This window comes from Dromaius novaehollandiae, chromosome Z, assembly GCF_036370855.1.
Source record: "Dromaius novaehollandiae isolate bDroNov1 chromosome Z, bDroNov1.hap1, whole genome shotgun sequence".
Taxonomy (NCBI): Eukaryota; Metazoa; Chordata; class Aves; order Casuariiformes; family Dromaiidae; genus Dromaius; species Dromaius novaehollandiae.
Genome location: NC_088132.1, coordinates 31,481,953 through 31,494,206, shown reverse-complemented (window position 1 = coordinate 31,494,206; position 12,254 = coordinate 31,481,953). Strand labels below are relative to the sequence as shown.

Below are 12,254 nucleotides of genomic sequence, written 5' to 3'. Positions count from 1 at the left end.
AGTAGTCTTGTAATTGTCAATAATAAGCATGGGCAAATCTTTTTTTTTTTTTCCTCCCTTCCCCTTAATATGAATGAGGAAGTTGTCCCAGTTGGTAGTTTTGAATTCCACACTTAAAACAAACAAACAAAAAAACCCACCACTTGTCCAAGCCCTGAGAGATTTCCCCCGCACATCCTACCTAATCCTGTTACACTTCCTACTGGAGACTTTACCCTAACCTGTATACAAAGACATTAAAAAATGTGGTACCCATTTTGTTTTTCCTAATAATATCTATCCTTTGAAAGAATTTACAGGTTATGCTGGGAGCAATCAGCCCTGCAGCATTCAGCAATTGCGTATGGCTTGCAGTGCAGGATCTGGCTAGTCAGAGTAAATCAGCTTTGCTTTTTGATTTCTTTACTTTGTAAAGTACCCTTTCACCGTAATAAATAACTACAACGTCCTGCGTTCACTGGCATTATCATCCCTTTTGACTCCCAGACTGCTTTACGGCCTCAGTGGTTTCAACTAGAGTTTTAAAGCAGCAAAGTGCTTATTTTGGTGAAAAAGTTTCGGAGTTCTTGACCCTTTCAGAGTAAATATTTCACCGATCTCTGAGGTTGTGCTAGATGAAGGGAAGGTGATTGCAATTTTGCCTTTACAGCAGACGAATTTTAGAGGAAAGAGAATGTAATATCAGCTCTGTTTTCATCCTGTATATGAATACTATTTTAGTCTGCAGAAGAGGCAGTGTATTACTATGTTGTTGCAAGCTCATGCTTCTAGGCTGCATATTTGTTGCTGTTCCTTTTCCCTTCTCTCCTCTTTGCTGTTTAAAAAAAAAAAAAAGGCATATTTTTTTTTCAGGTAGGTAGAAAGCAGCCCACTTCTCATAGTGCTTTTCCAGCACGCAAAGCTTTGAAAGAGCATGGCCTCTAACAAGCACAGTGTCTCTTGAGGACGTCCAGGCACCGCAGCCGCAGCTATCGCACACGTTGGGGTATAGGGTGTGTTTTGTCTTTCTGCCAGCTCCACTGGCTGATATCGAAGGGGAATATATGCACGCACCACCTTTGTCCCTGTTACTTACCTTGGCTGATTTTAATCTTCTGTAGCTTTTGTGTAGTGGAAGATGATGTACTTACTTGGAACTGTAGCTGACTCTTGCGGGGGATCCCTGTCATCTTAGGTGTTTTCTTAACGCTGTGAAGTTCTGTTATCGTTTCTCTGTATTGTGCTAGGGCCCATATATTCCTGTGAAAGTCAGTGTCATGCTAGAAGCTGGGAATGATAAAGCTTTATCTAGCCCTAAGTATTTATCTGCCCTTTTGACTATCTTGGATAGCGTAATTCATTAGCTAGATTTAAAATGATATCTCTTCCAGGCATACTAATATATGTGGAGTACCCAGAGAAGCATAGCATACTTGCATCTTACTCATTCTTTTACTCTCCCTGTTCTCTTGCTTGTTTTATTACTGTTACTAATATTACTTTTAACCCTAAATCCAAACATTAGAAAGGGTATTAATCTGAGGGTTATAGTAATTAAAATAAAATCTATATAATTTAATCTAAATAGACTCTAAGTCTCATTAGAGGTGAATTGCTGTTGTTGCACTGGAATCAGTGAAGATAGGGTCATAAATGGCCCATGAACAAGGGCTGCAGATCAGTTTTCACCATAGTTTGTTTTTTTCTTTTAACACCTCCCCTTCTTCCTGCTAAAAGTACATCTGATATTACAGATGTCAAATTCTATCAAATAAAGTTTCTCAGCAGTGCTTCAAAACATAGATCTAATCTGAGTTGTGCTTTTAATTTTATCACAGTTGTTTCCTCTGCCTCTGATTTATGTTGGAAACCACATAAGTGGATTATCAAGTACCGGCAGACTCAGGTACAGTAAATAGAAGTTATAAGTAGACTCTTTGGCTTTCACCCTTTTTTGGGGAGGGGGAGTACAAAGTGAAAACTAAAAAGAAGCATCGCATAAGGACTTAGACACATATTCATTTCAGTGAATGATGTATGTCTAAACCCCTGGTATTACTATGAAACTCTTACCTAGACATTTGATCTGTTTACAAGTTATATGCTTCTGTTGAGGGGGCTGAGCATGGCCTGTACTGAGAGAAAATCAAAATTGTGCAGCGAAGGAAGTGCTTTCCATTTTTTCCAGCTTCTTTTGCCCTCTTATCCAAGTGCCCTGCTTTTCCTGGGTGAGCTAACCAGAGGGATGAAAGCTGTAAGAAAGACCTTTTTCTTTTTTTTTTTCTTTTTTTTTCTTTTTTTTTCCTTTTTTTCTTTTTTTTTCTTTTTTTCCCCCTTTTTTCTTTTTTTTTCTTTTTTTTTCTTTTTTTTTTTTCCCTTTGGAAGGAAGTAGAATATGTAAAATATTCATGCTGTGATATTAGCACAAGTTATTGAGGACAGTCCGAGTGATGGAAGAAGTCCTGTGCAGTGGCGTGGTGGCGGCAGCGTAGCTCTACCAGGGGCAAAGAGACTGCTGATGGGCTGGTGGGCTCCTCCCTGTAAGCCGTTCTCACACTGTAACTGCGCTGTAAATATATGCATTTCATAGAGACCCTGCTATAATTGATTGAATGACCAAATTTTCCATGGAGGAGGAATGCAGAAGCATGATGGCTGTAGCAGTATTGGAGGTTACAGCAATACCGTTGGGGCAATTTCTTTTATGTTATTACAGGCTCCTGAGGATTTGATAGTAAACTAAATCAAAATTGCAAATTTTGTAGGTTTTCGATACTTCATAACTTTGAGAGGCTGGAAGAGAAAATTCATTGCTTTTTATCTAACAAATGGATTTTCTCTGACTAGCAATGTGAGGCACCTAGTTCAGCACATCTTTGTCTTACACGTTCACAAATCACCGCACCGAAGTGACTTTTTAAGCAGATAAAAGGAGTTCAGCAGTATTGTTCCAAGTAGCGCTTTAGCCAATGTGAATATGGAGATATTTTCAATCCTGTAAAAGTGTAATTTATGGGCTCTTCTTAATTTATGCATTCTTCTTCCCCCTCTTCCCTAACTGTAACTTTAAAATAAAAAAATAGATTATTTTAAATATAAATGCTGAATCTCCTCCTATAATATAATTGTTAGATTTACTATTCATAACTGATTTTTGTAACAAAAAATAAGAATGGCTGCAGTGTTTCTATCATTAACATTTTGTTATGTTATATGATGATTGTTTACATTATGGAATTTTCCCCCTTGTTTGAAGTGTCTAGAAGGTGTAGATGAACTCTGCGTAATTTCAAAATGTCAATTTGTTGTAATATAATTAAACTCAATGTTATGATTTGTATCATATATTAATGCAGTTACTAATAGTTATCTTGTAATGGAGGATTAATTTTTCCAGCTGGCCATGCTGTCAGATTTCCAAAGTATCAGATGCAAGTGTTTTCTCAAATTGATCCAAAAGGTTTCCAACTGCATCACTTTGAGCAGACCAACAATATGTTGTTCAAATGTAGCCATTTGTTTGATAGTTGCAGTTGGCCCCTCCTTTCATGTATGCTCTTTATTTTCTTCTTGTGGATTTATTTTACATTTTTCTAAAGTACAACTTGTTTGCTAAGTATATTTGCTTTGTATTTTATTTCTGGTATATGTTTTCAGAGACGGGTTTATTGCTTGTCCTTTAAGTTTACAATAAAGATCTTTGTTACTTTGCATAGGATTTCTGCAGAAAGAATTATTTCACTGGGGCGTTGATAGGCAGAAAATAGCCTTTGTATTCCCTTTTTCTGATATAAAGGGAATTCTTAGGAGGTAGTCGGTTATGGTTGTTTTAAAAACTGGCAAATCTCATTATTTTCAATGATTTGTTTATCTAATCTGCCTCTAGTGTCAGACTGACATTTTTATGTATGCTAAGAGGCTGAGAATTTGTTTTGGTTGCTTATTGCTGGACTAATCTTTTCATCCTCTGCTTAGTAAAATTAGATAAGAATTAGAACATACAAGTGCCATTAATCTGACCCTGTGCTTGGATTTTTTTTTTTTTTTTTTGACAGTTTGCCGATGTTTACAGTGCTCAGGAAGTTTACCATTCCACTTACATTACTGCTGGAAATCATCATACTTGGGTGATTTTTTTTTCCATTTTAAGATACCTTTATTTTAGGTCATATCAAATTGTGTGCTTGTGGCATCTCATCAGGTTATTTGATGACTGACTTTTACTGTCAGATAGAGAGAAGCAAAGAAAGTGGTTTTATATAGCTTTTTGTTTGAAGGTACAAATGCATGTACTTTAGTGAATATAGGAAAAAAATTGTGCTTGCTCTCATTTACACAGATCAGTCTCTTGACTGTTGCACAGTAATAAGGTAAGCAGAATGTGACTCAGTCTTCTTTTAGGCATTGTCATTTGCTGTTTTAAATCTTGGAGGCCCCTGTGCTGCAAACTGCTTCAAGCAGCCAGATCCTTATGTCTCAAACCAATGATGATAGTATGGCAGTCTGCTTATACAGAGCAGCTTTCTGGGTCAAGGTCTTAACACGGGCCAATTTAATGAAGCAAAATGGTATCTAACAGTGTGCTTAGGTTCCTTCAGAAAAATCTTTAATTATAAATACATCAGTTTATATTTTACAAGAAATAAAATTTTAAAATATTGCCACTTGGGATCATTAGTTTCAGTTGTACTATGGCTTGGAAGAACAGATATATGAATATACAATAGTTTCTGTTACCAGCATAGTTCTATCCAGATGGCTTGTGCTTGAATAAAAATAGGTCACAAGGGGAAAAACAGCTTGCTGAAGCTGAACCCAAGCAAGATGAGGGCAATGGTCAGAGGAAAAGCTTTCTGAAAAGCGCCCATTAGATTGCCATCTCCTTTCGCTTGAAGCAGCAAATGGTCAATTTGATTCTTATTCCAGGATGCTCCTGGATTCTTTGCTGAGTATAAGTTCTCATAGGGAAAGCAGAAGTTGCCGTCTCCATCTGTTGGCCTGAGGACACCCTAGCAAGGGAGGAAAACATCTCTCAGCAAAGCTGTCTTCAGTTCTCAGCTGGGCTGCAGCAATGTGGTGTATGAGTGCAGACAACTTCCTAACCTAAGAGAGGTTTAAGAGCAGGATACCATGCTCGTGCAGAATGCCGCAGTGTATTTTCTCAGGGCTGGAAACAAGAGGACACTGGAGAGTCTCTACCAGCTTACCTCAGGATTTCAAAAGCAGTCATGGTTTGAGTTGTTACCTTCAAGGTTCATTAGGATCAAGCCTAGTATGTCTGAGGGCTGCCCATAGCTTTGTTGTTGAGACAGTGGTCCACAGCTGTCCTCCTTTGATGCACAGGATTTCTCTGAGAGCAGTACACACTCATTTTTGATGGATTTTTTTTTTTTCCTCTCAGGCCAGCCCAGAGCTATTGAATAAACTTGTTAAAGAACCAGGAGAATGCCTGTATGAACCATTGCAGTATGGTATAAAAATGCTAATGACATTTCTAAATAAAGTAGTGCAGGTATAAGAAGCAATACAAAGATATGCTTTGCCCTACTTTGTAGCAGGGCTAATGTAGACATACTGAAGAGCATCATAAATGTCAATGCTTTCCACTCCAAGCGCAGGGTTTCAATTTGACTTCAAAATAAGTGTATGTTTTAGAAATACCCCAGATGCTGTGCTATATAGCATCTTCCCCAGGAAAGGATGAGATGACAAACCACCCAAGAGATGTGTAGTGGTTTTCCTTTATTGAATTACTGGAAGACACTGAAATATGTCTGTTATGAGTACTAATATAGGGTAGGTGACAATTTGTTCCAGCACTCACATTTTAAACCTTTAATCTTTATTCTGAGAATTATCTCATAGCAGCATGTTTGTGGCGCTTTATCAGTCTCTGTTCTCAGGGCCAAAGTCTGACACTGTGAAAGAGACAGAGCTTCCCGTAGTCAATAATGTCGCTTCTGTAAGGCTATCAAGGCTGTGTCCTTCCATTAAATGTTCTGTGATTACTGATTGCATTGAAACTTTTCAAGCAGACCACCATTTAATCTCCTTTTTTAATAACAAAAATATGAACTGTCCAATTTTCGTCTACAGGAAACGATATCCACTAAGTATTATAGTCAGCGTATTTGCTATCATTCTCGGGGCCTTCATAGCAGCTGGGTAAGGCTTTCATTTGTTTCTACGAAGTATGATGGCAGGAGGGTTTTCTTCCTTGCTAAGGGCCAAGTGGCCCTAAACTGAGTTCGGTTACTCTGGGTGAAGCTGATTTGGAAAACCTGTTTACGCACATCACTGGGAGATACAGGTACACGAAGAGGAAAAAAATCAAACCCCAGCTGGAAATATTTGGGGGCTGCTTCCCCCACCCCCACCCCGATATTCCATGTTTGCAGAGATATAAATGAAGCAAGTCAAAACGGTGTGAGAACTACTGCTTTCCTTTCATAGTATCAGTATATTTTAATCTTAGAAAAAAATATTCTTGTTCTGGGTAGAAAGAGTGATCTTTTAGTTGTCAGATACTGTTTCGAGTTAGGCAATGTCTGCTTCTTTATCACCTTGAAAAAGTTCAAATATGAGATAAGTTCACAAAATACTTATCTGTTAGTCTCTTCTGTTTTTTCTATTTGAGAATTCATTTGCTTAAATGGAAATGTAATGTTGTTTTTACATTTTTTGGCTTTGCTATGTGCAAAGGTAAATAATTTCCATGTGATGTGACTTGGATAGAGCCACTTCCTATTAAATAAATTACCCTATGTCCATGAGGTAACTAGTCAAAACAGAAAAGATGACAATATGTCTGGTCTGACTATGAAAAACAAGTAGTCAGATTTTTATTTCCTACTTCTTGTGTTAAAAGAAATAGATAAATACATTCAGTAATAACTGGACAAGTTGTCAGGATTGAGACAGATGAAAACTTTCACCAAATGAGAATCAGACTTTTCTTGTCACCATACTGAGTTCTGGGAAGTCTCTGATGACTTGTTTGTTATTTTGATGTGAAAGGAGAAATGTGAAGTGTCTTGATATACAAAGATGACTTCAGGCAAAGTCTGTAACTTGCTGGAGTTCTCAGGATTTGCTTTTCCTCATCTGTGATACTTCTGTAGGTAAACAAGGTAGTGCAATGTACTGTATACTGTTTGTTTATTTACAGTATATTTTTTTATTTTCAAGGTCTGATCTAGCTTTTAATCTGGAGGGCTACACCTTTGTATTGCTAAATGATATCTTCACAGCAGCAAATGGAGTTTACACAAAGCAGAAAATTGACCCAAAGGTAACTGTGGAGTGATTGGGTTGAATTTAGCGTTATGAAAATATGGTAACAATGGTTACCTATTTTATGACTTTATGAATGTACTGCTATGACCTAATGAATAGTTTAATTTGCTTTCATATTTCACTTGATATATACATCATTAATATGGAACAGTCTGGGGAAAATGTCTTATGAGTATCTTGGGCTAGGCTTAGCGAACAATGTATTTTATTTTCTCCTGAGTCTTTCAGGCAGAGGTTATAGTGGCTTTAAATTGTTGCTTTTGTTAAAAATACATATATATATATATAGTGTGTGTATGTGTGTATATATATAGTGTGTATATATACACACACATACATACACACACATTATATGTATATACATAGATATATATACTATCCCCAAAACAAAAGCACATTATTTACCTCTAAGCATGATATATATCTGAGAAGTGCAACTTTTTGACCAGAAATACACTTTAAGTGAGGTTTATGCAAAATAAACTTAAGATGAGGAATTGTGACCTCTCAAGTTTGAGTTAACAAGTATTAATACCATCGCAGCCACAACAACTGATACCTTTATTGACTGTCTAAAAGCAAATCTACACCATACACTGATATGCCAAAGAAATAGATGGTACCTTGATCCATTATAATTTAAATAAATGTTGAACAGGCTGCTTTTCAAATACAATGCCAAGAAAACATAGCAAGCTGTAGCAAAGAGCAGTCTCGGACCGAGGTTTTGTCACTGACTTTAGAGAGTCAGTCTGTACGGTGAAAATATATATCTTTTAATAATCTCAGAAATCACACTGAATCCAGACTCTGTATTTTGCTTTATGAGCAATACTTAATGGCCCCATAGGTTTCTGGAAAATAGAGGTTTTCATTTTAAAGGAAAAGCTGAGCCCCAGGGATTTGCTAAGTTGCATGGCTGAATCTGGAGGAAGGGAAGGCTGCTTTTGCACTCCCCTAATCCTCTTCTGCCTTTGCATCAAGCAAGTTAACCAACAGGGCGTAGAGAGTCCTTCAAGCTGCTTGAAGTGGCATCGGTTCCCGGTGACTCCAGATGCTCCGTTTAGGAGCCAGGCTTTATTCCTTTTCCCACTCCAGTGGCTCTAGGGAGCGCCCCCCTGCTCTACGCTTTTGGGGTGGAGATGAGGTATTTAGAACAGGTAATCCCTTGGCCGGGCTCTGCTGCGGTCTAATGCAGAGCAGTTCTGGACCTGTGCCTTGGGAAGTTTCTGACTCGCTGCTGCTGTATAGAAATTTGTGAAAGCAGAGCAGAGCAGTAATAATGTGCTGAGCATGCAGACAGAGTGACTGAAAAGGAAGCACGGTTCAGTGTTAAACACTGAACCCAATTGTCGCGAGCTTGTCTCTTAAATCGCAGTGCATTATGTTTTGCGGGCTCACTGACAAGAATGTCAGAAGGATTGCCAGAGCCGTGTTTGGTTTGTTGCTCTCAGATGGCTCATATTTCCAAACACTCTTTCGTGTCTTTTTTTTTTTTTTTAATACAGGAGTTGGGAAAATATGGCGTCCTTTTCTATAATGCTTGTTTTATGGTGGTTCCAACAGTTATTATTAGTTTTTCTACTGGAGACTTTCAACAGGTAAGGAGCAATATTTCATATCTCAGATTGATAGTGGTATTTTGTTGAGTTGTTTTGGGTTTTTGTTGTTGTTGTTGTCTGTGTTTTTTTTTTTTTTTTTTTTTTTTTTTAAGAGGTAATCCTACCTCCATCTTAGGGGCTACTATCTGTAATTATGTGACTTGGACTTTCCCTCCAAAGGAAGGAACCTGTAACTCTTTTCTCCAAGGAGAAGCTGGAGCTGTGTGATAGCCCTTACATCAGTCATGGTGCAGAATCAACAAATGAGTGGGGACTCTCAGCTAGAGTGAGTGGTTGAGAATCCAGCTGCACAATGAGATTTGCCACATGCTCCAAAATGAGGCTACAAATACCAAAAAACAGGCAGTTTGCAGTCCTGCTCTCATTCTGATACACAGAAGAGATTCCTATTTAGTCTTGGTCTAGTTTAGTAACCTACATTTCATGTTCTCGTACAACTGCCACATGACCCTCCATAGGTAATCATAGTAAGGTATAATAGTGTAAGTAGTATATTCTGGCAGATAAAGTATCAGACCAGGAGATTTGTGTTCTTTTGCTGGCCCCTCACAGACTTGCCGAGTCACCTTTTTCTTATCTCTAAAATGAGGCTAATGATTTTTATTCTTCCTTTGAAATACTTGATATTTGCTGCTGAAAATCACTGCAGAGCTTGTAGGTGTCATGAATCATTCCAGTGTCCTTTGCTGTATGTTGTTGTGCCCTCAATTCACGTTATGCTTTGTTGTTGTGTTCTTAAAAGTCTATTTTACCTGGAAAAAATCATCAGTCCCTGAAAAAATGTGCTTTATGTATGGGAAATGCCTTCCTGTGACGTCAGTCCAGTATGACCTTGTGCCAGCTTAGGACAGTGCAGCTGATGCCCTTGCTGGGACTCGGCGTAGGCCGAGTTTATATGGTCGTAAGGTTTCAACTGCTTTCCCACCAAACAGGATTGGAGGCATTTTGGGAAGACTGGACAAGGAAGTTTACTTTGTTGCTAGGTTTATTCTGTGGGAAAAAATAAAGATTGCATTGTGCCCACCTGTTGATTTGGCATAAACAATTTAATGCTCAATTACTTGAAAAGAAAGAATAAATAAATATCAAAGAAATGCATAGTGCCTGTTGTGTACGTGTATGGGCTTGCTTGCTTAATATCAAGAAGTCCAATTACATGATATGGATGACTGGTGTCGATGTGACGTATATTGATTCAATCACAGGAAAAAAAGGAGAAAACAGAAAAATGCTGATGAATAGTAAACAAATAATTTTAGATAACAGCTGTATTTAGCAAATTTTCAGGCCACAGGAGTTGGTTTGCTTCTAGCCTAGGAGAGCTTTTTGCCTTAAATCCATCACAGACAATGCACAGCATGTTCCAGTCAAAAAATATGTGTAGCCTGTCTATGCGATGGGAAGATTGTGGCTGCTCCTCTAGCTAGTTCTGGAGCAGTAGCTACTACTACTACATCTCGTAAAGGCTGCGGTTGTGAGCATCCCAGTTTTTCACTTGTCCTTTGCCAGCTGGCTGGCTAGGAGGACAGGAAAGCATGAGTAATGGAAGAGAAATGAAGCCCCACAGTGTCTCTCTGTAACACTTGGCAGTTTGTTGCCGCACGCCAGCGCAGCTCTAGCAGAGTGGGCAGGTCAGGGCTGCCCAGAGTACACCAGGTCTAATAGCTCAGGTGCTGGAGGCTGAGCTAGCTGCAGCTCAGCATGGACCAACAGCCTTAGCACTCACCCTGTTTCTTTTTATTTGCTTTTATCTCTTCTCATGTCATGACTATTTGTAATAAAATATTAATTGCAGTGTTGATATCTCCATCAATAAATAAAAGGCACAAATCCCATATAAAATACATATTTGTATTCACTGCTTGCAGTGTGCAGTTTTACATCTGTCCTGCTATACCTGAGACAACTTAAAAATGTGTCTAGGTATCATGGGTGCTGTTATCCTGTTGTTTCTGAAGCTAAATGCATCAAACTGTTTCTAGTAGTAATATAATTCTAATAAGACTCTCATCTCTTTTGTAATTTTGCACACTTTCACTTTAGCTATGTATTCTCTTTGTACAGTTCATTATATAGCATATAATTCTTTCTATTGTTTTTTAATAGGCAACTGATTTCCAGCACTGGACAAATTTTTTGTTCATCTTTCAATTTCTTCTTTCTTGTTTTTTGGGGTAAGACACACAATGATCAAGTAAGAAGTTTCAATGATCGTATTTCAAATCTCAAATGTAAGACTTACTGACAAGTTGTGTGGGAATTCAAAGAAAGTGTATTTTTCTCCCAGGCTTCTGTCTTGCCTTTTAATGATTTCTAGTAATATAAGTAACTGTTCCACTCTATCTGTGTTGTTGATCACGGTACTTGTGAGGACAATGTGACATTTAGCTTTTCACCTTCTGTATTCAATGTGTCTGTCTCTGCTAGCTGTCTCTTCTGATCATCTGACTTTCTTTGCAGTTGAAAGAGTGTAAGGCTGTTAGTGTAGGAACTGTTCCAATGTATTTGTTCTTTAAAGTACCTGGAATAGTATGGGGGACATAAGTAATGAAACAATGCTTTGTTCCTGTTGGCACTGCAGTGCCAAAAGAAGAATAGAAAAGTGAACCGGTTCCTATTCTATTCTCTTTCACATGTTATCAACCAAGGGGTCAAACTATCTTCAAATGTGGATGTTTCTATTGCTAGCAGTGATTAAAGAAGTACAGAGAACACAGATAACTCTCTGCTAGAGCTCTAGCAACATACAGAAAGACTTCCTTTTTAGGCTGTATTTTAAATAATCTGTACATGCACATCACTGACTTGAAATACAGGTCCACAATATCTTTTTTTTTAGGGTTTGGAACAGGTAGGATTGAAGATCCCAGTAAAACATTGATCCTGAAAAATGTTGATTATTTCAAAGTGCTTATAAACTTGTTAGCTCCTATGGGAGGAACTTCAAAAATGTGTTGCTTTACTTTAGGTTTCTCCTGATGTATTCTACTGTCCTATGCAGTCATTACAATTCTGCACTTACAACAACAGTGGTTGGTGCCATCAAGGTAAGTTACAGAGTGGAAGAAGAACACTGAAATGGGCAGGAAAAAGCATGGCCTCAGCAAGCATCCTGACTATGTTTTGAGCTGGAAACTCAAAAGGAGGGCTGATCCTGTGACACTGCTCATGCCATAGTTGCGTTTTGCACTGTGAAGATCTACACTACAAAATGATTTTGTTTTCTTCTCTTTGAAACTCAGGTGTACTCTAGAAAGAAATGAGACTGTTAGGGTTTTTCTGTTTGTTTGCTTTTTTCCTGCAAGAGGCACTTGTACGAGTTTAATTAAACTTGTACATTCAACCACATTTATCTCT

At 38.1% G+C, this 12,254-nt stretch overlaps 1 protein-coding gene across 3 annotated transcripts in view; it reads left to right on the top strand.

Moving 5' to 3' along the window:
- Positions 1 to 12,254, top strand: part of LOC135325107 (nucleotide sugar transporter SLC35D2-like) — a 50,821-nt gene that overhangs the window by 6,287 nt on the left and 32,280 nt on the right. For 2 of the 3 annotated variants that reach the window (XM_064502649.1, XM_064502648.1), the window contains exons 4-10: positions 1,818 to 1,885; positions 4,035 to 4,106; positions 6,076 to 6,144; positions 7,168 to 7,270; positions 8,784 to 8,876; positions 11,004 to 11,071; positions 11,866 to 11,944. In XM_064502649.1, the coding sequence (XP_064358719.1) occupies positions 1,818 to 1,885; positions 4,035 to 4,106; positions 6,076 to 6,144; positions 7,168 to 7,270; positions 8,784 to 8,876; positions 11,004 to 11,071; positions 11,866 to 11,944 (552 nt within the window). The remainder of the gene's footprint in view (positions 1 to 1,817; positions 1,886 to 4,034; positions 4,107 to 6,075; positions 6,145 to 7,167; positions 7,271 to 8,783; positions 8,877 to 11,003; positions 11,072 to 11,865; positions 11,945 to 12,254) is intronic. The other variant, XM_064502650.1, reaches the window with a different exon arrangement.